The 24,466-nt window shown below is 48.7% G+C and overlaps 2 protein-coding genes across 3 annotated transcripts; one reads left to right on the top strand and one right to left on the bottom strand.

The window, feature by feature from the left end:
- Positions 1-2,709: 2,709 nt before the first annotated feature.
- LOC134029123 (uncharacterized membrane protein C3orf80) lies at positions 2,710-3,905 on the bottom strand. The gene has a single exon (XM_062473120.1). It carries the CDS (start codon positions 3,801-3,803, stop codon positions 3,105-3,107), a length of 699 nt encoding a protein of 232 aa, XP_062329104.1. The 5' UTR covers positions 3,804-3,905; the 3' UTR covers positions 2,710-3,104.
- Positions 3,906-8,404: 4,499 nt separating this feature from the next.
- Positions 8,405-23,950, top strand: si:dkeyp-97b10.3 (uncharacterized). Of its 2 annotated transcripts, none has more exons than XM_062472610.1 (15): positions 8,405-8,781; positions 13,367-13,398; positions 14,056-14,088; positions 15,258-15,344; positions 17,847-17,930; positions 19,435-19,481; positions 19,572-19,624; positions 20,121-20,347; positions 20,545-20,792; positions 21,007-21,132; positions 21,584-21,719; positions 21,810-21,854; positions 22,037-22,105; positions 22,295-22,597; positions 23,040-23,950. In XM_062472610.1, the coding sequence occupies exons 1-15, from the start codon at positions 8,732-8,734 to the stop codon at positions 23,066-23,068; spliced, it is 1,569 nt and encodes a 522-aa protein (XP_062328594.1). In that variant the 5' UTR covers positions 8,405-8,731; the 3' UTR covers positions 23,069-23,950. The 2 variants fall into 2 exon arrangements, with proteins under 2 accessions (XP_062328594.1, XP_062328593.1); XM_062472609.1 differs by having other exon boundaries at positions 15,258-15,347; positions 17,844-17,930.
- Positions 23,951-24,466: the final 516 nt, after the last annotated feature.

Genomic DNA, 24,466 nt, shown 5'->3' with positions numbered 1-24,466 from the left:
TAAGTGTGTTAGACCAGAGAGTTCTAGAACCATCCTGATAAGTGTGTTAGACCAGAGTGATTGTGCTGTGGGTCAGCTATAAAAACCACAACGTTGATGTTGAAGTGGACGGGTGTGACGCGCACCATCTGAGCTGGCCCACGTCCTCCCCCCTCACAAACCTCCAGATCTTTGCTGGCCCACATCCTCCCCCCTCACAAACCTCCACATCTGTGCTGGCCCACGTCCTCCCCCCTCACAAACCTCCACGGTAATGAATGCACTCGTTGGTTTTGGGCTCTTTAAAATAATGTTGGTTCTGGTGGTTCTGAAGTGGATAGATGCACTTCCTTTAATAGGCTCCTGCCTGCTCCACAGAGCGTGGTACAGCTGAGTGTCCTGAGGTGAGCAGGGTGTGGCTGGCGAGGGCGTCACCGGGGGTATTGAACTGGAAACCGTGTTGATTCCACGACTGGGACCTTGAGCCAGGCAGGAGGACGGGTCAGGCAGCCCATCCTGTCCACAGATGCAGAGCTGGTGTTAGGGCTGGTGTTAGGTCTCTAGATCCACAGGGAGCCTTTAGCCAGCCCCCAGCCCATCCCCCAGCCCAGCCCCCAGCCCAGGCCAGGCCAGGCTATAGTCAACAGGTCGATGTTGACATCGGAAATCAAAACCACGAGGCTATTAAGATGCCCCTAGACTCTTGGTCTGCCAAGCTGGTGAATCAATACCTGGAACATGATGGTGTTTCTCCTCCTGTCTCTCCTCTCCTGTCTCCTCTCCTGTCTCCCTTCTTTCTCTCCCCCTGTTTCTCCCCCTCTCTGCTCTCTCCCCTGTCTCTCCCAGGTCTCTCCCCCTCTCTGCTCTCTCCCCCTGTCTCTCCCAGGTCTCTCCCCCTCTCTGCTCTCTCCCCCTGTCTCTCCCAGGTCTCTCCCCCTCTCTGCTCTCTCCACCTGTCTCTCCCAGGTCTCTCCCCCTCTCTGCTCTCTCCCCCTGTCTCTCCCAGGTCTCTCCCCCTCTCTGCTCTCTCTCCCAGGTCTCTCCCCCCCTCTGCTCTCTCCACCTGTCTCTCCCCCTCTCTGCTCTCTCTCCCCCTGTCTCTCCCAGGTCTCTCCCCTTCTCTGCTCTCTCCACCTGTCTCTCCCAGGTCTCTCGACCTCTCTGCTCTCTCTCCCCCTGTCTCTCCCAGGTCTCTCCCCCTCTCTGCTCTCTCCCCGTCTCTCCCAGGTCTCTCCCCCTCTCTGCTCTCTCCCCCTGTCTCTCCCAGGTCTCTCCCCCTCTCTGCTCTCTCCCCCTGTCTCTCCCAGGTCTCTCCCCCTCTCTGCTCTCTCTCCCTGTCTCTCCCAGGTCTCTCCCCCTCTCTGCTCTCTCCCCCTGTCTCTCCCAGGTCTCTCCCCCTCTCTGCTCTCTCCCCCTGTCTCTCCCAGGTCTCTCCCACTCTCTGCTCTCTCCCCCTGTCTCTCTCAGGTCTTTCCCCCTCTGCTCTCTCCCCCTGTCTCTCCCAGGTCTCTCCCCCTCTCTGCTCTCTCTCCCCCTGTCTCTCCCAGGTCTCTCACCCTCTCTGCTCTCTCCCCCTGTCTCTCCCAGGTCTCTCCCCCTCTCTGCTCTCTCTCCCCCTGTCTCTCCCAGGTCTCTCCCCCTCTGCTCTCTCCCCCTGTCTCTCCCAGGTCTCTCCCCCTCTCTGCTCTCTCTCCCCCTGTCTCTCCCAGGTCTCTCCCCCTCTCTGCTCTCTCCCCCTGTCTCTCCCAGGTCTCTCCCCCTCTCTGCTCTCTCCCCCTGTCTCTCCCAGGTCTCTCCCCCTCTCTGCTCTCTCCCCCTGTCTCCCAGGTCTCTCCCCCTCTCTGCTCTCTCCCCCTGTCTCTCCCAGGTCTCTCCCCCTCTCTGCTCTCTCTCCCCCTGTCTCTCCCAGGTCTCTCCCACTCTCTGCTCTCTCCCCCTGTCTCTCCCAGGTCTCTCCCCCTCTCTGCTCTCTCCCCCTGTCTCTCCCAGGTCTCTCCCAGGTCTTTCCCCGTCTCTCCTCTCTCCACCTGTCTCTCCCCCTCCATGTACAAACGATGTACAAACCGACATCATCCACATTACTCATAAAGTAAGAAAAGAATGTATTTATTTAGCAGGTGCTTTCTATACCAAAACTGGACTGTCTGTCTGGCTCCTAGCCTTACAAGCAGAAATAATTTATAACATGTTAATTTAGCAGACACTTCTATCCAGAAAACGAGCGAGGGGATTTTAACCTGCAGCATCTTGATATGTAGTTAAACACTCCACCTCTGAGGTCTATGAGACCAACCCATCTTCTACCCTGCAGGTGTTGTAGATACAAATCTTCTACTCCGTAGGTGTGTGTGTGTGTGTGTGTCTGCAGGCCCTCTACGCTGACTGCAAATTCAGGACCATGTGTCTGTATGTGAGTCTGTATGCATGTGTGTGTGTGTCTGTGTGTGTGTGGGGCTGGCTGATAGAGAGAACCCTGCAGTCATGCTGAAAGCCTACTGATTTGGGATAAATGTGATGTGCTGACGTTACCAAACGTTCACATACAGATGCGCAAGAACGTCTTCCCGGCACGGCGCGAGGTGTGGGAAACTCAGGCCACAACGAGCCTGACCCTTCATAACCATGCACATTTATCTGAGAATAAATAAATGAAGATAAATAAGCTTTCAGACCCTGCTGACAGGAGTTTTGGTGAACGTGGCTCGAGCAGGAAAGGAACGAGAAAACGGTCTCGCGAGGTACAGAATCACTCTAGAAAGACTTAACTTATTTTAATCGTTAAATATTGTTATCATGCGCTTCAGATCCTTGTTCTATATAAAGGCTACTGTCTTGTACATCGCTCTGGATTAAAGCGTCTGCTAAATGTATATAATTTTTCTAATCTCAGGGTCACTCTCCTTTCCTCTCATTTAGGATCACGTGCGTAGAACAAGTAGACCCCCAAATTCAGACTAAAACACAAAAAAGTCCACATTCATTTTCAACATTCATTGTAGCAACTTATAATTGCACTTACAATAGCCTAATTTATTCGCCTGTAGCATTTTCAAATATCCTCTTTTGATATTAAAATAAAACAAATATATGGGCTATCCTAGTAAGTGTCATTGTGTGTCATTCCCTCAAACCGAGTTCCTGCAAGCTCGTGTGCTGTGTCCTGACACTTCCAGCATATCCTGTCCCTCATCCCGGAGTCCCGGTCCTGCCCTGGCTCTGCCTGGTCCTTCCCTGGCTCTGCCTGGTCCTGCCCTGGCTCTGCCCGGTCCCGCTGCCCTGCCTCTGCCCAGAGCAGTGCCCTCATTCTGGGCCAACAAGTTGTCATCTGACCGGTCTCTGTGCATGTCTTGCATTGATTCCTCGTACGTCGGTAGGTATTTCACCTCGTCGTAGGTCGGTAGGTTGGGAGAAGTGAAGTCAGCCAGGCTGTATTCGGAGTAGCGGTCAAGCAGCGAGTCCTGGGACGCGGTGGCATGCACGTGGAACAGTGACGGATCGTCTGGTCTGTCGTTCGGTTGTCGGCGCTGCCGCGGGCAAATGATCTGCTGTATGAAGTATCCCATGGCGAACAGGAGAAGCAGGATGAGGATGCCGGAGAGCTTCCGTGTCCACAAGCCCACGTTATCGAAGAAGATGTTGATGGGAAGCTTGCAGCAGCGTACCGCGGGGCTCGCGCTGCCGTTACCGGTGACGGTTGGCGGGCAACACTGCTGGCCCTCGGCACACCGGACTTCTCCGCAGCTCGGGGCTGCTTGGCACGCGGAGATCAGAGCCCCGGACAGGAAGGCGGTGAAGATGCACGTCGTCTTGGAGAGACGCGGCATTATACTCTGATAACGGACAGTCCCGGTCGTCCTGTCTGCAAACTGCGCGCGTGCGTGAGCCCGTGCGTGCTTCCTTAAGATGATAGGAAATATGAGCGGTGTTCGGTCTGCCCCGTGCAGATGTGGTCGCTGTCATGAGCAGTGCAGAACGGGATATCCCCCGTGCACCGGGTCCGTTAACCGAGTTGCTTTATTCTCCGGTGTCGCGTGGAAGATACCCTCTTTGGTCTTTACGCGCTGACCAGTTGACAATCCACAGTCCAAGGATTTGTTTTACATTCCAGATATCCTGATATCACTGACACAGAACCCCCGCAGACCTGGTTGGACAGACACAGTTAGAACGGTCAGTCAATCCCCAAAAATGCCCAGGAATATGAAGATGGCTACTTGTTTTTGACAGACGGGTTTGATGGAGGAACGTGCTTGGAGGAAAGAATCCTGGCTTGCCTGTGCACATCTGACAGTCACCTAAACGATTGCCTTTGAATAATTGATCATTTTTACATTAAGAAGGCTTAAATGACCCAAGGACTTGAGCGATCTATGTTTCCATATATCAGGGAGTGGGGGGGGGGGGGGGGGGATAATCCATACATTAAACTATCTACAAGTGATGTATATGGTTGGTGATGATTAAGGAGATGAATGTCATTTTTTAAAGTAAGATGACCAGACCTGCAACCTCTTGATTTGTAGTCTAATGCTCTAACCACTGAACTATACACTCCTACCCATAACACCTAGACAACCATTATGCAAATTCACCCTCAGAAAACAATCCCGCAGCCTGTTCCTGTCCTGTGTTATCAGCCTGTTCCGTGTTATCAGCCTGTTCCTGTGCTGTGTTATCAGCCTGTTCCTGTGCTGTGTTATCAGCCTGTTCCGTGTTATCAGCCTGTTCCTGTGCTGTGTTATCAGCCTGTTCCTGTGCTGTGTTATCAGCCTGCTCCTGTGCTGTGTTATCAGCCTGTTCCGTGTTATAAGCCTGTTCCTGTGCTGTGTTATCAGCCTGTTCTTGTGCTGTGTTATCAGCCTGTTCCGTGTTATCAGCCTGTGCTGTGTTATCAGCCTGTTCCTGTGCTGTGTTATCAGCCTGTTCCGTTATCAGCCTGTTCCTGTGCTGTGTTATCAGCCTGCTCCTGTGCTGTGTTATCAGCCTGTTCCGTGTTATCAGCCTGTTCCTGTGCTGTGTTATCAGCCTGCTCCTGTGCTGTGTTATCTGCCTGTTCCTGTGCTGTGTTATCAGCCTGCTCCTGTGCTGTGTTATCAGCCTGTTCCTGTGCTGTGTTATCAGCCTGTTCCTGTGCTGTGTTATCAGCCTGTTCCTGTGCTGTGTTATCAGCCTGCTCCTGTGCTGTGTTATCTGCCTGTTCCTGTGCTGTGTTATCAGCCTGCTCCTGTGCTGTGTTAACAGCCTGTTCCTGTGCTGTGTTATCTGCCTGTTCCTGTGCTGTGTTATCAGCCTGTTCCTGTGCTGTGTTATCTGCCTGTTCCTGTGCTGTGTTATCAGCCTGTTCCTGTGCTGTGTTATCAGCCTGTTCCTGTGCTGTGTTATCAGCCTGCTCCTGTGCTGTGTTATCAGCCTGTTCCTGTGCTGTGTTATCAGCCTGTTCCTGTGCTGTGTTATCTGGGTGATTGATAGGAGATGGTAGAACATCTGTAGATGAGATTGTTTCCAGCCTGGTAACTGGTGTTTACTTTGTTCTGTGCCAGGTCAGTTAGAACTCTGTTAGAACTGTGCTCTTCTGATCTCTGATGTAACGCTCTACTTCCTGTTCTGATCTCTGATGTAACGCTCTACTTCCTGTTCTGATCCCTGATGTAACGCCCTACTTCCTGTTATGGCGCTGTGGATAAAAGAAGCTGCTAAATGAATCAAATGTAAAAAGTTACCTGTTCACAGGTAACTCGATTTATTGGCACAAGACCAGGTGAGCCATTCATACATACAATAGATTTTAAAACCTGTCATTGAAAATTGGCCGACCATCTTGTTTTGTTTGTCCTGTATCTTGTAGCTTCTACCCCCCCCACACACACACACACACTTTCTCTACCGTCCCTAATGCACACTGCTTCAAATTCAATTACCGGAGCATTATGACGTGAAATTTAGTGAAAGAAGAGCTCATTTATGCAGCATCATAGTTCTGCCAGTAATCTGGCTCTAATACGGACATGTGATACGAGGAGAGAAGCTTTTTTTTACCAGTTGAACAAATATCTAATCAATATACGCCCCTATCAGGCCTGCCCTCACAGAACACAGGCTGGGCTGATCTGATGCGCTGCTGTTTTGTCATTTAATAGACTGAGGTAAAGCCAAAACGTTTGCATCTTTTGTGGGGGGGTTTACATTTCTGCTTCTCAAGCCTTCATATGTTCTTTCTCTCTCTCTCCATCTCTTCCTCATCTCCTCCCCCTCCCTTCACCTCCCTGAGTCTCTCCTCTTCCTCTTCTCCTCTCCCTCCCTTCACCTCCCTGAGTCTCTCCTCTTCCTCATCTCCTCTCTCTGTGTTTGAATGTATGAGTTTGTGTGTCGGTGCGGTTGTGTGTGCACTACTGTGTGTGTAAAAACAGAGTGGGTTGGGAAGTTGTTAGGTGGGGAAAGAGAGGGAGAGAGAGAGTAGAGAGAGTGGGAGAGGAGAGTAGAGAGAGAGGGAGAGGAGAGTAGGTGTTGTTAGGTGGGGAAAGAGAGAGAGGGAGAGAGTAGAGAGAGGGAGAGGAGAGAGAAAGAATAGAGTGATCGAAAACGATCCAGAACGATCAGTAACACACTCAACAGCCCAAGACTTAAACTGCACAAAGCATCCTGCTAACACAGCACTCAGAGACATTTTACCCTGAATTAATTACCTTAATAAACGTACAGCGCGTGTCCATTAATTTGATACAATGTGTTGCAGTCGGTCAGTCATCCCTGCAGGGCTGGGGGGTGTGTCTGTGGTGATGAATTGCAGCTTTCATATTTCCACAGAAGGAGATGAACAACCAGCTCAGCTATCACGGCTGATCTCAGCCAAACAAAGACCCTCTTCTCTCCGGTCTGTTCCTGGGTTTTCTGATGCACCTGATCCCTGCTAGTCTCAGCTCAGATCCCTGCTGGTCTCATCTGATCCCTGCTGGTCTCAGCTCAGATCCCTGATGGTCTCATCTGATCCCTGCTGGTCTCAGCTCAGATCCCTGCTGGTTTCATCTGATCCCTGTTGGTCTCAGATCCCTGCTGGTCTCTGATCCCTGCTGGTCTCAGATCAGATCCCTGCTGGTCTCAGATCAGATCCCTTCTGGTCTCAGATCAGATCCCTGCTGGTCTATGATCCCTGCTGGTCTCTGATCCCTGCTGGTCTCAGATCCCTGCTGGTCTCAGATCAGATCCCTGCTGGTCTCTGATCCCTGCTGGTCTCTGATCCCTGCTGGTCTCTGATCCCTGCTGGTCTCTGATCTCTGCTGGTCTCTGATCTCTGCTGGTCTCTGATCAGATCCCTACTGGTCTCTGATCCCTGCTGGTCTCAGATCAGATCCCTGCTGGTAATGTTTTTACATGTTTCTGTAGAATACTGGAATACAATAAGGGACATTTCCTCTCCAGGTCTGCCCATCTCTGTAAGCTCAGGTCTACTGCAGATCTTCACGCTCTCACACACATACCATCACACACTCACTCACACACACTCATGCACACACCATCACTCTCTCTCACACACACACACACACACACACACACACACACACACACACACACACACACACAGAACTGTCTAATTAAGAGATGAAGGAAGGAAAGATGGAGGGAAGGAGAGATGGATGAAAGGAGAGATGGGAGGAGGAGAGAAGTTGTAAACAGAAATGTGAGCAGGTCTTTCCTCACAACTCTCATCTCGTTTTCTGGACAGAGAGCTGCGCTGATCTATTCTGGGAAGCAGTGTTGGGTTGTCCTGTGTGTGTGGGTGTGAGTGCGTGCGCGCGTGCATGTGTGAGTGTGTGTGTGGAGGTTGTAGATTTGGATGTTGTTGCTAGCGCAGTTAGAGAAATGGTTTCTATTGAGCGTTGCGACACCTGGTGGTATGACGGTGTACTACATGCAGATGTGTCTCGTTCATTTTCCCGCTCGAAAGGATCAGAAAATACACCCAGGTTAGAAAAACATCGCAGTGGATGCATGTTCTCATATAGACCTATAAATTCACTTTAAACATACTCAATTTGGGGAAAAAATTGCTGACCCGTACATTTCATAAATCGTCCCTTTAATAGTAGGCCTACGTTTGATTGGACTCTCTTACTAAAAAGAAAAGCACATAATTTAAAATGTATCTAATATTTATATCCCTTACTCATTAAAAGTCTATTTGCTGCCCTCTCATTGGCTATAATACAGCAGCAGCACTGTCCTCGGAGGCGGGCCTTATTATCCCGCCCTTTAGAAGGAGCCAATGGCGGTCGCACCCCGCTGGACTGATCTCTATATCAAAACCTCGCGGAATCAATATAAACAACCGACGACATAAATGTTGTGAGATCAGCTAGATGAGCTAGGGTGTCAGATTCCCTCCGTTGATAACGACAACATAATTACCTTCTATAAAATAGCGTGTTGTTGTTGCTCGGAAGATCTAAAGGCCTACGACTACATTTAGTCATTTAGCAGACGCTCTTATCCAGAGCGACTAATCCTTTTGAAAGGACTATTTAAAAAAGGATGTAGTTTATCCTAAACTTGAATACACACAATAAGAATGCGTAAAACAAGACTGCTTGCTACTATGACAAAGTGAACCACGAGAACTCACAAAATCATGTTTACCTCCGTACATAATTTCAAACGTGGTTGACGGTCTGCATGGTTGCGGTTTTAAAGAGACAGGTGACACAAGGCGCTATCACGGAATATAACCGGTTCATCCGACCCTGCACGGAGAGACAGGATGGTGGCAGAGATGGCGAGTCTGGGATCCTCCTGTTGCCTAGAAGAGGGGTAAGTTAGGGAAGTAGCAACGCTGCATGGTTATACTGATAATCCCCGTTAAATTGTTAATTTCACAGCCGAAAAGGTGGTAGGCTATAATGCGAAACCCAGGTAGGCTATTGCTTCAATTTCCTGAATGATGAGTTATGTTGATGAAATGAGTTTAACTTTGTTGACGTGTTATAACGTACAAAACAAATTCATATAGACCGCAATTATGCACAATTAGAAACATAAGCTAAAAGTAAAAGGAGGGACAGACGCCATTATCTCTTTGTTGCTTTCAGTTTACAACCGCATCTTTAACTGTCTCTATACTTTAACAGTTTCTCATTAAAAACATGAATTAAACCAAAAACCTTGATTCCACTCTCAGTCGGTAAGAGACGCGTTTTAGATCGTCGATACCCGTCGGCAGAGGAGTTGCCTTAATAAACTAATTTATTCCTTCATTAGAAATGTAGCCAATCTTTTGTATTTCCTAGAGGCACCGCACGTGCCCTAGCTGTTGTAACGATGCATAAGCAACATGACCGCTACTGTAGCTTAACAATGTCCATGTTTGTTAACAAACAGGGACACATAAAGTGGTTTAGCATCTGGAAACAAAGACCACCTGCTCCGATGCTGATGCAGCTATGAGCCGGCCGGACTGAAACGCGTTTCAACGTTTTAAACTAACAGTCCTCGACTAGGAGAATAAGCCTAATGCAATATATTTATAGGTTAATGCGTCCTTCATTGTCGAGGCAGTTTCAGGATGCTGTAATTATTGGTAGGCTATTACAGATATCCAACAGCCTGTAGCTTATAGATAGATCTAATAGATGTTGAATCCAAAACTGAATTAATGTCCGTTCGTTTGTAACTACTATGGGTTCTTTTGTTCACTTTTTAGAAAGATTCCACTGAAGAGTCAAAGATCAGTTACCGGTGTTACCGTGTTGCTACAAATTGAGTAAAACATGATCACGTATCAACGACAGAAAGCTCTCGGTACCACACCCTCTCTCTCCTCGGCGCGGGGGGTTTTGTGTGTCAGGTAACCGTAGCCGTCAGGCAGCGACGGTAAGAAGAGGAAACCGGTAGGCTCGTGTCCTTAGGGGGGCTGTTGTCATGTGTTTGCCGAGCCGCCTTCACCTGTGAAGAGGAAAAGTCCCTTAAACCAGACACCTTCATGCCACACCCCTCTGAATGTCTGAGCTTTGAGAGGTAGTACAAAATTAATTGTTTATTAAACGCACAGCACAACAACGATGTTTAAGTATATAGATACAATTATTTAGTTGTGCTTCAATGTACTAGCCTACATTACATTTTATACATCTCAACTACGATAAGATACAGCTACCATGAAGCTAAAACGTGATATGAAGTGCAACGTCAAACATGAATCCAGTTGGGAACAGTTGGGATGCTGTCTGGTAGGTGACTGTCGCTGCGTTCACACTGCAGCGGAGCGGGCGGCGCGTGGCGTCGGCTTCCAATTCATTTTCAAGGAAACCAGGCGTTGACGCTCGCGTAGGGCATTGTGGGAAGGCGAGCGGAGCGGAGCGTTGCAAGTTGGATTTTCTCAACTTTATGTAAATGAGGAGCGTGAAAACGCTAGCGTTGGCCAATCGGATTGTTTTCTTGTTTCTTGTAACGTAGCAACCTTTGGTCATCATAAACATTTCTAGGTTTCACAATTTTAAGATGGAGGAGAAACTTTTCGTATGTGTCTGCACACCCAGTTCTGTTCAGAACAAAGTTACTAATGTGACGAGCCTGAATTTAAAGAATACATTAAACTAATAATGCATGGTGCATGGTTGCCGATGTCGTCATTGTTCCTAGTGTGTTTTTATAGCCTACTTTTAAATTTAGTCTCGTCACATTACGTGACTGTTCTGTGCCACTGCTAGCTCGCTAGCCCAGCCTACAAACGACTGGTTGAGTGACCGGTGGCGTAACATGTATTCTACTGTCATCTTGCACTAGTAAAATCTTGCACTTACATAAATGTTGTGTAAAAGTGGTATTTTGATCGATATTGTGAGTACATGAACCCAAATCTGCACGCTTGGCCATGACTACAACAGTGACCTTAGAGAACTACAACTCTGTATTAACTTGTCTAACACGCCCCCGAGCGTGGTGTACTGTGGGAAGGCAAGCGGTGCAGAGCGTTAAAAAACGCTGCAGTGTGAACGCAGCGTAAACCGTGGAATCTCTCATCACCAGCTCTGTACCAGATGACAGTTTATCTCTCTTCACTAGTTCTTCCTGTTTCTCTGTGGGAGATGGTGGCCTTGTGCCACAGGATGGAGGGAGACAAAGAGGAAGAGAGAGGGTGCAGCTTGTTTTGCTTTGTATGAAAATGACCCTGTAGTACATGCAAAGAGTTGGAGGGGTGAGGGAGGTAGAGCAAAGGAGAGTGGGAGAGAGAGAGACATGGTAGAGAAAGGGAAGAAGAGTGGGGGAAAGAGATGGAAAAAGAGCAGGGGAAGGAGGTAGAGCGAGAGGAAGGGAGAGGGAGAACAGAGAGGTGTATTTAATGTTTAAACATGACACTCGTGTTGACTGGGTGTTTGTTGTTGGTCTGTTGAGGTGACCTTGATACTCTAGACGGTTTCTTGAACAACTGTCTGAGGAAACCACTTCCTGTTCAGCCCAGACCACACTGACAGATAAGGGTGTTTCAGTCACAGTCTCTAGCTCTTAACTGAGGATGGCTTTAGCTCAGTGGTACAGTAGAGCATTTGCCTGCAGGTCAAGAGCTACCAGGTTCAAGTCCCCCCTCGTACGTGTCTTTGAATTAAAGCGTCTGCCAAATCAAATGACATAATCTGTCTGGAATCTGTAAGCATGTAGGATCATGCATGTCTTGGTGTTGATCGCCCGAGGCACTATCAACAAGGAGAGCGAAGGAGCCAGAAGTAAGAACAGTAAAGTCAGGTTCTAGTTTTGACACTCTTTGCTGCCTGTGTAGAACTTGTTCTTCCTGTGTGATTTGTCAACATGAGATAAACACTGTCAGGGCCAGGTGTGGGTGTGTGTGTGCTTGTACACTTCCTCCTTTTGTGTGCGCGCGTGTGTGTGTATGTGTGTGTGCTTGTCAGAAAGGAAATCTGTCTGGTGTAACAGAGCCAGGCTTGCAGCTGCACCCCCCAACAGTGATATTATTTTCTAACATATCCTCTCCATCCCTCCTCCCTGCATCCCTCCTCCTTCCCTCCATCTCTCCTCCTCCCCCTCCCTCCATCTCTCCTCCTCCTCCTTCCATCTCTCCTCCTCCCTCCATATCTCCTCCCTCCATCTCTCTCCTCCCTCCATATCTCCTCCCTCCATCTCTCCTCCCACCATCTCTCCTCCTCCCTCCATCTCTCCTCCCTCCATATCTCCTCCCTCCATCTCTCCTCCCTCCATCTCCTCCCTCCATCTCTCCTCCTCCTCCCTCCATCTCTCCTCCTCCCTCCATCTCTCCTCCCTCCATCTCCTCCCACCATCTCTCCTCCTCCCTCCATCTCTCCTCCCTCCATATCTCCTCCCTCCATCTCTCCTCCCTCCATCTCCTCCCTCCATCTCTCCTCCTCCTCCCTCCATCTCTCCTCCTCCTCCCTCCATCTCTCCTCCTCCCTCCATCTCCTCCCTCCATCTCCTCCCTCCATCTCTCCTCCTCCTCCCTCCATCTCTCCTCCTCCTCCATCTCTCCTCCCTCCATCTCTCCTCCTCCTCCCACCATCTCTCCTCCCTCCATCTCCTCCCTCCATCTCTCCTCCTCCTCCCTCCATCTCCTCCCTCCATCTCTCCTCCTCCTCCCTCCATCTCTCCTCCTCCCTCCATATCTCCTCCCTCCATCTCTCCTCCCACCATCTCTCCTCCTCCCTCCATCTCTCCTCCCTCCATATCTCCTCCCTCCATCTCTCCTCCCTCCATCTCCTCCCTCCATCTCTCCTCCTCCTCCCTCCATCTCTCCTCCTCCCTCCATCTCTCCTCCCTCCATCTCCTCCCACCATCTCTCCTCCTCCCTCCATCTCTCCTCCCTCCATATCTCCTCCCTCCATCTCTCCTCCCTCCATCTCCTCCCTCCATCTCTCCTCCTCCTCCATCCATCTCTCCTCCTCCTCCCTCCATCTCTCCTCCTCCCTCCATCTCCTCCCTCCATCTCCTCCCTCCATCTCTCCTCCTCCTCCCTCCATCTCTCCTCCTCCCTCCATCTCTCCTCCCTCCATCTCTCCTCCTCCTCCCACCATCTCTCCTCCCTCCATCTCCTCCCTCCATCTCTCCTCCTCCTCCTCCATCTCCTCCCTCCATCTCTCCTCCTCCTCCCTCCATCTCTCCTCCTCCCTCCATCTCTCCTCCCTCCATCTCTCCTCCTCCTCCCACCATCTCTCCTCCCTCCATCTCCTCCCTCCATCTCTCCTCCTCCTCCCTCCATCTCTCCTCCCTCCATCTCCTCCCTCCATCTCTCCTCCTCCCTCCATCTCTCCTCCTCCTCCCTCCATCTCTCCTCCTCCTCCCTCCATCTCTCCTCCCTCCATCTCCTCCCTCCATCTCTCCTCCTCCCTCCATCTCTCCTCCTCCTCCCTCCATCTCTCCTCCCTCCCTGCAGGGATGGACACATCCCAGAGCCAGACCAGAAAGGTAAATCCCACTGTCTGACTGTCTGTTTCTCTCTCTCCCTTTCTCTCTCTCTGTCTCTCCCTTTCTCTCTCTGTCTTTCTCCCTTTCTCTCTCTGTCTCTCTCCCTTTCTCTCTCTCTGTCTCTCTCCCTTTCTCTGTCTCTCTCCCTTTCTCTGTCTCTCTCCCTTTCTCTCTCCCTTTCTCTCTCTCTGTCTCTCTCCCTTTCTCTCTCTCTGTCTCTCTCCCTTTCTCTCTCGCTCTGTCTCTCCCTCTCTCTCTCTCTCTCTCTCTCTCTCTCTCTCTCTCTCTCTCTCTCTCTCTCTCTCTCTCTCTCTCTCTCTCTCTCTCTCCTTTCTCTATCTGTCTCTCCCGTTCTCTCTCTGTCTCTCTCCCCCTCTCCTAGCTCTGTGTCTGGGTGCTGCCACAGTTCATGTCCACAAGGTGGCAGTAAGCACGATGCAGAGGTGATGAGAGGGAACTGTTAGTTACACTTGACATTAAGATACACTAACTACCATGCAGCTACATACATGCTGTATCAACACAGTAGGTACATAGGAGCTGTCATTAAATGGTGTGTGTTACAAAGTGTTATAAAAGGGTCCCTCCAGTAACCCTGCTGTCCTCAACACCTCATCGTTCCTCATCCCTCCAGTAAAACACACTGTTCTGTTACAGGTCACCTGGCTGAGAGTGATCAGAGTGGATCAGGTAGGCACGACCACCCTCATCCTGTCACCCCCTCACCCTCTCATCCTCACCCCCCATCTTCACCCCTCCCATCCTCACCCCCCATCTTCACCCCTCCCATCCTCACCCCTCATCCTCACCCCTCACCCTAACCCCCTCATCCTCACCCCTCATCCTCACCCCTCACCCTAACCCCCTCATCCTCACCCCCCATCCTCACCCCTCCCATCCTCACCCTTCATCCTCACCCTAACCCCCCATCTTCACCCTCCCATCCTCACCCCTCATCCTCACCCCTCACCCTAACCCCCTCATCCTCACCCCCTCATCCTCACCCCTCACCCTAACCCCCCCATCCTCACCCTTCATCCTCACCCTAACCCCCCATCTTCACCCCTCATCCTCACCCTTCATCCTCACCCCTTTATCCTCACCCTAACCCCCTCATCCTCACCCCTCATCCTCACCCCTCACCCTAACCCCCTCATCCTCACCCCCTCATCCTCACCCCTCATCCTCACCCCTCACCCTAACCCCCCCATCCTCACTCTTCATCCTCACATTAACCCCCCATCTTCACCCCTCATCCTCACCCTTCATCCTCACCCCTTCATCCTCACCCCTCATCCTCACCCCTCATCCTCACCCCTCATCCTCACCCCCTCATCCTCACCCCTTATCCTCACCCCTCACCCTAACCCCCTCATCCTCACCCCTTCATCCTCACCCCTTCATCCTCACCCTAACCCCCTCATCCTCACCCCTCATCCTTACCCCTTCATCCTCACCATAACCCCCTCATCCTCACCCCTCATCCTAACCCCCTCATCCTCACCCCTCACCCTAACCCCCTCATCCTCACCCCCCATCCTCACCCCCTATCCTCACCCCCTCATCCTAACCCGCTCATCCTCACCCTAACCCCTTCATCCTCACCCCTAACCCTAATCCTCACCCCTCATCCTCACCCCCTCATCCTCACCCCTAACCCTCATCCTCACACCCTCCACCAGGCAATGCTTTCTCCAACCAATTCCAAGAGACACCTCATCTCTGAATCTTTGAACCATATAATAAATTATAATAAATAAATAACCATTAAAATTAACCATATACATAAGTCTCCTCTCAGATGATGGCTTCTAATGATCTGCCATTTCAACAGCCTGTGTGTTGTGTTTATCTGACAGAGACCGCTGGGACAGTCACAGAGGAAAGCTCTGAGGAGGAGCAAGAGGAGGAGCAGGAGGAGGAGGAGCAGGAGGAGGAGGAGGATTGTGGTGAGGACCTGCAAAGATCACATCCCTCCTTCACATCCCTCCCTTACCTCCCTCCCTCAAGCTGTGAATCTCTAGGCTGGGCAAAAAAATTGAAGCCGTAAACATTTTTTGGGGGGAATCTGAAAACATTAAATGTGAAACTATGTGAAAATCTAAAAGTGAAAAATGAAAATTAATAATTTATTAAAAATAATTCCAGACTTTAATCGAAATTTTATTCAACTTGAAAAAAAAATGTAAACTTATTTTTTCTTTGAATTCATGGTTTTATTTTTCAAGTTTTTGACCAAAGCTTTAGTTTTTCAACAAAAGATTTTTTTTCCGAATGAACAAAACATTTGTCCCTGATTTAGCTCCATACTATATCAGCGAGCCTTCCGGATTAGTACCGTAGCTAAAAGTCTAGGAAAGTTGAGGCTACTTTTTGCTAGGTACCTACGAACATGTCTTAATCTGCTAGACAAGTGGGTTCCCCTTCGTTCTTTTGGTGAGCAGTCTCACGAGCCCCAAAAATGCTGGGTTATTTTTTTTACCCAAATGCTGGGTTGATCCTGTTGGGTCATTTTGTTGGGTTATTTCCATGGTGCTGGGTAGTTTTAGTGCAGCCAAGCCGCTGGGTTAGTGGCTGGGTCATTGTCGGCGACAGTTGAAACAATGCAGATTGTCCTCCTCCTGGCCTACCCAGGATGCCTCACTTTAACCCAGCTGCTGGTTTATCTGCAGCATAAACTTAACTTTGTCAACGGTCTTCTCAACGGCTCTTAAGTTTTGTACAGTCAGCAGGGTCCACGCACAACGGCAGGGACATATTTAGCTCATTTAGCTACTAAAGGGTTATATCTACCAAGAATAGGGACAGCAAAAATACTAGTCCGGCGGTGTAGCCAAATTTCTTGCAGCAACTGAATGGTGAGATTCTACGAGTCCTAGGTGTTGTTGAGGATAGCTTGTTTTAGCCATTACCTCAGTTTGCAACCGTCCAACTTTAATTCTCTAGCCAGCGAGGCAAATGTTAACTATACAGAAGAACCCCACCAAAATAAACGTACTGTACTGCAAACGATTTGTTTTAAGGAGTTTTTATTTGCACCTGGCTGCTTTTTGACTGTTTACCGTAGCTCTAAGCAGATACTAGTCTAGCTACTGTAACAACTGGCTGTTCGTTCGTGAAGGTGCCAAAACTGGATGGTGTTCCAAATAGAATAGGTAGTCTACAGTACATTAAACAGAAAATAAAACAGTTTCTAACAATGTTATGTTTTCTCCGTGTTTGTATAATCCATTTAAATAGTTGTATGTGCTTACTTCTTTTTGCTATACAGCTTGTTCAGGTAATTCTAGTTGCATTGAGGCGTTGAATGATCAACTCAACATGCTGGGTTAAATGGTCAACCCATCTTGCTGGGTTAGTTTAACCCAACGTGTGTTCTGTCCTATATTTAACCAGCATTTTTTAGAGTGATGTGGCGTCATGGAGCCGACCAGCTAAACAGTTATTTGGCACTAGCGTTGCTACCTGCATTATATGCAGAAACTGAAAAAAAAAAAACTAAAAAAAACTAAATAAATAACTGAAAAAATAAATAAATAATTGGCTGTAAAAAAAAAAAAAATGGAATCTGAAAACATTAAATGTGAAACTATGTGAAAATCTAAAAATGAAAAATGAAAATTAATAATTTATTCAAAATAATTCCAGACTAATTCCAGAATAAATTTATTTTTTCTTTGAATTCATGGTTTTCAAGTTTTTGACCAAAACTTAAATTTTCAATGTCAAGCTTTAGTTTTTCAACTAAAGATTTTTTTTTCTAATTAACAAAATATTTGGCCCTGATTTAGCTCCATAATATAGCTGTCTGTCTTACTAAAACGGCGTATCTACGTCGTTGCTAACGTGTGCTGACGTTGTGACTGTGTGTATGTGAGAGACGCGTGAGTGACAGAGAGACGGAGAGCAGGGAAAGGAAATGCAGCTGAACGAATACGCTGCATGTTTTAAATATAATAAAAAAAAAATATATATATATATATATATATAACGAAACGCAATATGTGGCGGCCGGTGTTGATTCTGTGATGCACCGCCACAAATGAGTCTATGCGTGGGAAACACTGGATTAAGGATAGTACAGTATGGAATAGTATTGTAGAATACAGTATAGTATAGTATAATACAGTATAGTATAGTATAATACAGTGTAGTATAAGATAGTATAATACAGTATAGTATAGGATAGTTATTGAGTTGTCTATAGCATACAGTAGAATAGTATAATATAGTATAGTCCAGGATGCTATAGTATAGGATAATGTAGTAGAACATAGAATACTACATTATAGAAAAGTATAGTAGAATAAAGTATAGTAGAATATTGTTTGTATAATAGTATTCTAGTGTAGTATAGTATTCCATAGTACAGTTCAGTAGTATATGATGGTGTAGTAATCGTTTATTCATAAGATCTCACTAATGTAATCCATGTTCCTCTGCAGAAGCTGACCCAGCCTCCAGCCCTATAGCCTCCAGACCTGCAGCCTCCAGCCCTGCAGCCTCTAGACCTGCAGCCTCCAGCAGAGAGGGTAGCTCCATCAGGCTGGTCCTGCCACGCTCTCCTCTCTCTTACAACCACACCTGCCACGCTCTCCTCTCTCTTACAACCACACCTGCCACGCTCTCCTCTCTCTTACAACCACACCTGCCACGCTCTCCTCTCTCTTACAACCACACCTGCCACGCTCTCCTCTCTCTTACAACCACACCTGCCACGCTCTCCTCTCTCTTACAACCACACCTGCCACGCTCTCCTCTCTCTTACAACCACACCTGCCACGCTCTCCTCTCTCTTACAACCACACCTGCCACGCTCTCCTCTCTCTTACAACCACACCTGCCACGCTCTCCTCTCTCTTACAACCACACCTGCCACGCTCTCCTCTCTCTTACAACCACACCTGCCACGCTCTCCTCTCTCTTACAACCACACCTGCCACGCTCTCCTCTCTCTTACAACCACACCTGCCACGCTCTCCTCTCTCTTACAACCACACCTGCCACGCTCTCCTCTCTCTTACAACCACACCTGCCACGCTCTCCTCTCTCTTACAACCACACCTGCCACGCTCTCCTCTCTCTTACAACCACACCTGCCACGCTCTCCTCTCTCTTACAACCACACCTGCCACGCTCTCCTCTCTCTTACAACCACACCTGCCACGCTCTCCTCTCTCTTACAACCACACCTGCCACGCTCTCCTCTCTCTTACAACCACACCTGCCACGCTCTCCTCTCTCTTACAACCACACCTGCCACGCTCTCCTCTCTCTTACAACCACACCTGCCACGCTCTCCTCTCTCTTACAACCACACCTGCCACGCTCTCCTCTCTCTTACAACCACACCTGCCACGCTCTCATCTCTCTTACAACCACACCTGCCACGCTCTCCTCTCTCTTACAACCACACCTGCCACGCTCTCCTCTCTCTTACAACCACACCTGCCACGCTCTCCTCTCTCTTACAACCACACCTGCCACGCTCTCCTCTCTCTTACAACCACACCTGCCACGCTCTCCTCGCTCTTACAACCACACCTGCCACGCTCTCCTCTCTCTTACAACCACACCTGCCACGCTCTCCTCTCTCTTACAACCACACCTGCCACGCTCTCCTCTCTCTTACAACCACACCTGCCACGCTCTCCTCTCTCTTACAACCACACCTGCCACGCTCTCCTCTCTCTTACAACCACACCTGCCACGCTCTCCTCTCTCTTACAACCACACCTGCCACGCTCTCCTCTCTCTTACAACCACACCTGCCACGCTCTCCTCGCTCTTACAACCACACCTGCCACGCTCTCCTCTCTCTTACAACCACACCTGCCACGCTCTCCTCTCTCTTACAACCACACCTGCCACGCTCTCCTCGCTCTTACAACCACACCTGCCACGCTCTCCTCTCTCTTACAATCACACAACACTCACGTTTAACACTCAGTTGTTTAACCGGAGCGAGAACTTTAAAAGAGTTAAAATAAGAGTTCAAAATAGTTTTAGATAACCCTGCTCTTCTCATCATCACAGATGTGATATTCAAGTCCTGCTGTGAGAAATGCAAAGCTATTCAGCAGGTGAGTTTACAGTTTATCGTATTTATAATGTTACATTAAAATTAATTTAGCAGACATTATCCGAAGTGACGTGTTTATGTGTGTGTCCAGAGCCCTGGAGGTGAGCGGGTCACCCCTAGGATGCTAGCTCGAGGACAGATGCAGTGAGTACTCCAGTTCCTCCCTCCCTCCCTCCCTCCCTCCCTCCCTCCCTCCCTCCTCCTGACATGGAATTTAACATCACACTGTTGAAATGATGAAGATGGGTTATGAGTATGGATTTATCTGATTTAAAATGAAATGAGAATGGCCCTATTCCAGTATCTGCAGCTGCACGGTTCATGGTCAGTACTACCAGCCCGACTTGGGAGAAATGTCTTTGTATAAAAACATTTGTAAACAGAAACCCCCAGAACAAGGGACCAATTGGTAGAGGGTGCGTAACATCTGCGACCATCAGAAAAGTACCAATAGCAAAATAACACAAAATAATAGGGAGTAAATATATAAGTGAAATGTCTGGACAAAATTCCAGTGTGATCCCGGGATCTTGCTCACCTTTGTTGGAGTTTGTGTCACTTGTGTGTGTGTGTGTGTGTGTGTGTGTGTGTGTGTGTGTGTGTGTGTGTGTGTGTGTGTGTGTGTGTGTGTGTGTGTCAGGCTGCAGCTGGAGGACGAGGGGGTGTTCCAGTGCTCGGTGACAGGTCTTGTGTTTGAGGTGTCTGAGAAGGTTCTGCTGAGGTACTCCATCCTGTCCTGGTCCAAGTTTGGAAAGTTCCTCACAGACGCCTGGAGTTGCGCCGGACCCATCTTCAACGTGGACTGTGTCAACAAGGACTCGACTGTCCTCAAGTCCATCCAGTTCCCACACACCCTCTGCCTTGCTGGTGAGGAGAGCTTTGTCTAGAACTGACCTTAATGTCTCCATGCTGCACCGAAACACTACATTCTACGATAACACACACTGTGAATGACGCTGTTGTTAGCAGGACTAACTTTCCCCTGTCACTGGCTCCTCCCTCTCCCTCCCCCCTCCTCCCTCTCCCTCCCCCCTCCTCCACCCCCTCTCTCTCTCCTCCCCCAGACCCAGACAGCCAGGTCTCCTTCAGGGTGCTGCACCTGAAGGCTGGCCGGCCGCTGATGGAGCCGTGTGTGGATCACTCCGGCAGCCATGTGAAGTGGTGTGTGTCGTCCCTGTCCCCCGTGGGGCCTGTGGCCCAGGCCAGCCCCGCCCAGCGGCACCACGCCGTGGTCCTGCTCTACCGGGAGAGAGGCCTCAAGGCACACTGCTTCAGAGTCTACCTAGCCCCTAACAACTCCTCAGACATCAAGGTGACAGGTTAGGGGGTGTGTGTGAGAGAGTGTGTGTGTATACATGGTGTGTGTATGCATGTGTGTGTGGGCATGCAGTGTATATAAGCATTTGCTGTCTCTCACTTTCTCTTTCTTTTTCAATCTTAATCTTGTTTTGTTGTCTTTCACCTAGTCAGCCTATCAGTCATCATCCTAATAATAGAAATATAACTGTCTGTCATTCCGGGTCCAGGACATTGGAAAGGAAGTACGCAGCTCCAACAGGAAGTTCCAGAAGGTGGACAAGCCTCCCACCTGCAGCCTGGATGAGAGGACATACCGTCTGCTGACCGAGCCTGAGGGGGAGATCACCCCGGAGGTGTGTGTGTTTCTGAAGAGTGTGTGTGTTGGTAGGACCTGTGTGTGTTTCTGAAGAGTGTGTGTGTTGGTAGGACCTGTGTGTGTTTCTGAAGAGTGTGTGTGTTGGTAGGACCTGTGTGTGTTTCTGAAGAGTGTGTGTGTTGGTAGGACCTGTGTGTGTTTCTGAAGAGTGTGTGTGTTGGTAGGACCTGTGTGTGTTTCTGAAGAGTGTGTGTGTTGGTAGGACCTGTGTGTGTTTCTGAAGAGTGTGTGTGTTGGTAGGACCTGTGTGTGTTTCTGAAGAGTGTGTGTGTTGGTAGGACCTGTGTGTGTTTCTGAAGAGTGTGTGTGTTGGTAGGACCTGTGTGTGTTTCTGAAGAGTGTGTGTGTTGATAGGACCTGTGTGTGTTTCTGAAGAGTGTGTGTGTTGATAGGACCTGTGTGTGTTCTAAAGAATGTGTGTGTTACAGAAACTGTCCTTTACGCTGGCGGTCACCAAGCTGAAGGGGTACTTCGAGGTTTTCTTTGATCACTCCCCCCCCTTCAAGCTGTCCCTCATGGAGACAGAGTCAGACCAGACCATCTGGTCCACCTACATCAGGGAAGGTGTGTACCTGAGGGGAGGGGTGTGTGTGTGTGTGTCTGACCTGGCTGTGTGTGTGTCTGACCTGGCTGCTTGTGTGTGTTCTTCCACAGAAGACTGTGTGGACCCTGTGGAGCCTCAGAAGAAAAAGACCATCAGTGGGTGGAACAAGACTGTGAACCCTCTGACCTTTCCTGTGACCCCCCTGACCTTTCCTGTGACCTCTGACCTCTCCTGTGACCCCTCTGACTTCTCCTGTGACCCCTCTGACCTCTCCTGTGACCCATCTGACCTTTATGTGACCCCCCTGACCTTTCCTGTGAACTCTGACCTCCTATAGGTAGGAAGAGAAGTAGCACGTCGGAAGAGGAAATTACCAATAAGAGATCCCGCTGGACAGATGAGTCAGGTGACCACCCTCTGTTACTAGGCAGATCACAGGTGTCTGCTGAATGAATACATTGTTATAATTGTATTATCCTACCTACCATCTTACTTACCTTCGACACTATGGTTTCAAATACCTTAAAAACTATCATCTAAAGTCATCTTAAATGACAGCTATCATATAAACACTGTGGTGTGTGTGTGTGTCCAGACGGCTGCATCACGGCCACGGCTCCGCGCCCCGAGGTGACAGACAAGCAGCTGTTGCAGGTGGCCCGGCGGCTGGGGAAGGAGTGGCGGCAGGTGGGCATCTTCCTGGGTCTGAGGAGCCGAGACCTGGACGAGCTGCAGGCCGGGGAGAAGGACGTCACCATGCAGAAGTTCAAGATGCTGGAGGAGTGGAGGAGGCAGCAGGGGCAGCAGGGGCAGCAGGGCCATGCCTCGCTAGAGAAGCTGAAGAGCAGCCTGGAGGAGCTGGATGACCTGGCGCCAGAGGTGCTGCTGACCCTGCAGGGTGGGTTACACACACACACGTACACACATTCACACACACACTCACACAGACACACACACACACACACACACACACGTACACACACACGTACACACATTCACACACACACTCACACAGACACACACGTACACACATTCACACACACACTCACACAAACACACACGTACACACATTCACACATATACTCACACAGACACACACACACACGTACACACATTCACACATATACTCACACAGACACACACACACATTCACACATATACTCACACAGACACACACACACACGTACACACATTCACACATATACTCACACAGACACACACAGACATACACAGACACACACACATACACGCTCACACATACACACACACATGCAGACACACTCACACAGAAGATTCAGACTGCTCACTAAGTAATATATGTCTGTCTCATTCCACTTCAGAAATGATGGACAACCAAGCCGACAAATGAGACATCTCAGACCATTTAAGCCCCACCCCCAACGGACTCATCAAGGAAACAGAGAACCAGTGGAAGGGACTTTTGAACTTTGAACCCTGAACCTCTGATGTAGGTTTCAGCTGAAAGGCTTGTGGCTGGGCAGTCAGGCTCCCTGACTAGTACTGCACTATAATCCTGACTCCCCGCACCTCCTATATGTGGTGTTGCATCTTATTTCTCAGTCAAGGCATTACCACTTAAACTCTACAAGACAAGGGACCAACAACGGTAGCTAATAAATAAATAAAACTGTATATATATTTTTTTGTAAACATTTTTTCTACGATATTCTTTGTTAATGTTCTGTATTTTTATATATATTTAGTTTGGATCATGCCTTGAAATCAACGTGCTGCCAGATGAAAAACAAAAAGATGAAACATAATGATGTAATAATGTTTGCATCTGATGCTGTTTGAAAGTATGTATGAGTGTTGAGTTTGAGACGACAAGTTCTCTTAAACCCCGTCCGTGATCATTCCAGACGTTTTGTGATGTCATTGTGATGTCACACCTCAGGGCCTTTAACAGAGTTCTGTACAAGTGGAGGAGCGTCATTAAACTGAATAAAACAATAGAATGTTTTTCTACATCTTAGTTTGAATTGTGAACCATGGTGAATGTTTTGTGCTAGTGTAAACATGTTGGGTTCTACCTGTTAACATTAGTTTACGTATAAATATTTGAGGTATTAAGTGTAATTATATTGTATACTAGTGTGAAGATATTGGGAATCGTTACTTATGAATATACTGTAAATATAAGCAAACACCTCATGTTAAAATGCAATAAATACTTTATTAAATACAGACCAATAAATAACACCCTCATATAAATAATCTCCCATAAATAGTTCCCAAAACTCAAATAGGAATAAATAGACTCAATAAATAGTTGGATTAACTCAAATTATTTCAGTCCTGACAGACTTGGAAGTGGCTCTGGGCTGCAGACCACAGTGGAGCAGAGGTGAGCAGGGTCAGGGGTGAGCAGGGTCAGGTGGAACCATGCTATTGTAGTGCATTACATGATATGATGAGAATAAAGATGTGATGATGATGATGGTGATGAAGATGAGGCGTCTACTTGCGGTGGTCTCCAGATGAGATGTAGCCACAGGCTCTTGAGATGGTGACCAGCCTGGCCTGGAAACCTCGCAGCTTCTTACACATGCACAGACGGTTGTCAAACGTTTTATCGGTCCAGAAGCAGGAAGACACCGCCTGGAGGGACACAGGGACATGCTGTCCTCATTCAGAGTCAGGGACATGCTGTCCTCATTCAGAGTCAGGGACATGCTGTCCTCATTCAGAGTCAGGGACATGCTGTCCTCATTCAGAGTCAGGGACATGCTGTCCTCATTCAGAG

This window comes from Osmerus eperlanus, chromosome 11 (assembly GCF_963692335.1).
Source record: "Osmerus eperlanus chromosome 11, fOsmEpe2.1, whole genome shotgun sequence".
NCBI lineage: Eukaryota > Metazoa > Chordata > Actinopteri > Osmeriformes > Osmeridae > Osmerus > Osmerus eperlanus.
This window is presented reverse-complemented; position numbering and strand designations above follow the sequence as displayed.

Excerpts from the sequence above, each read along its gene's own strand:
- si:dkeyp-97b10.3 (XM_062472609.1), top strand. The coding sequence starts at position 8,732 with ATGGTGGCAGAGATGGCGAGTCTGGGATCCTCCTGTTGCCTAGAAGAG. Across the intron at positions 19,625-20,120 it reads CTAGCTCGAGGACAGATGCA|GCTGCAGCTGGAGGACGAGG; the intron begins GTGAGTACTCCA and ends TGTGTGTGTCAG. Across the intron at positions 20,348-20,544 it reads ACACACCCTCTGCCTTGCTG|ACCCAGACAGCCAGGTCTCC; the intron begins GTGAGGAGAGCT and ends CTCCTCCCCCAG.
- LOC134029123 (XM_062473120.1), bottom strand. The coding sequence starts at position 3,803 with ATGCCGCGTCTCTCCAAGACGACGTGCATCTTCACCGCCTTCCTGTCC.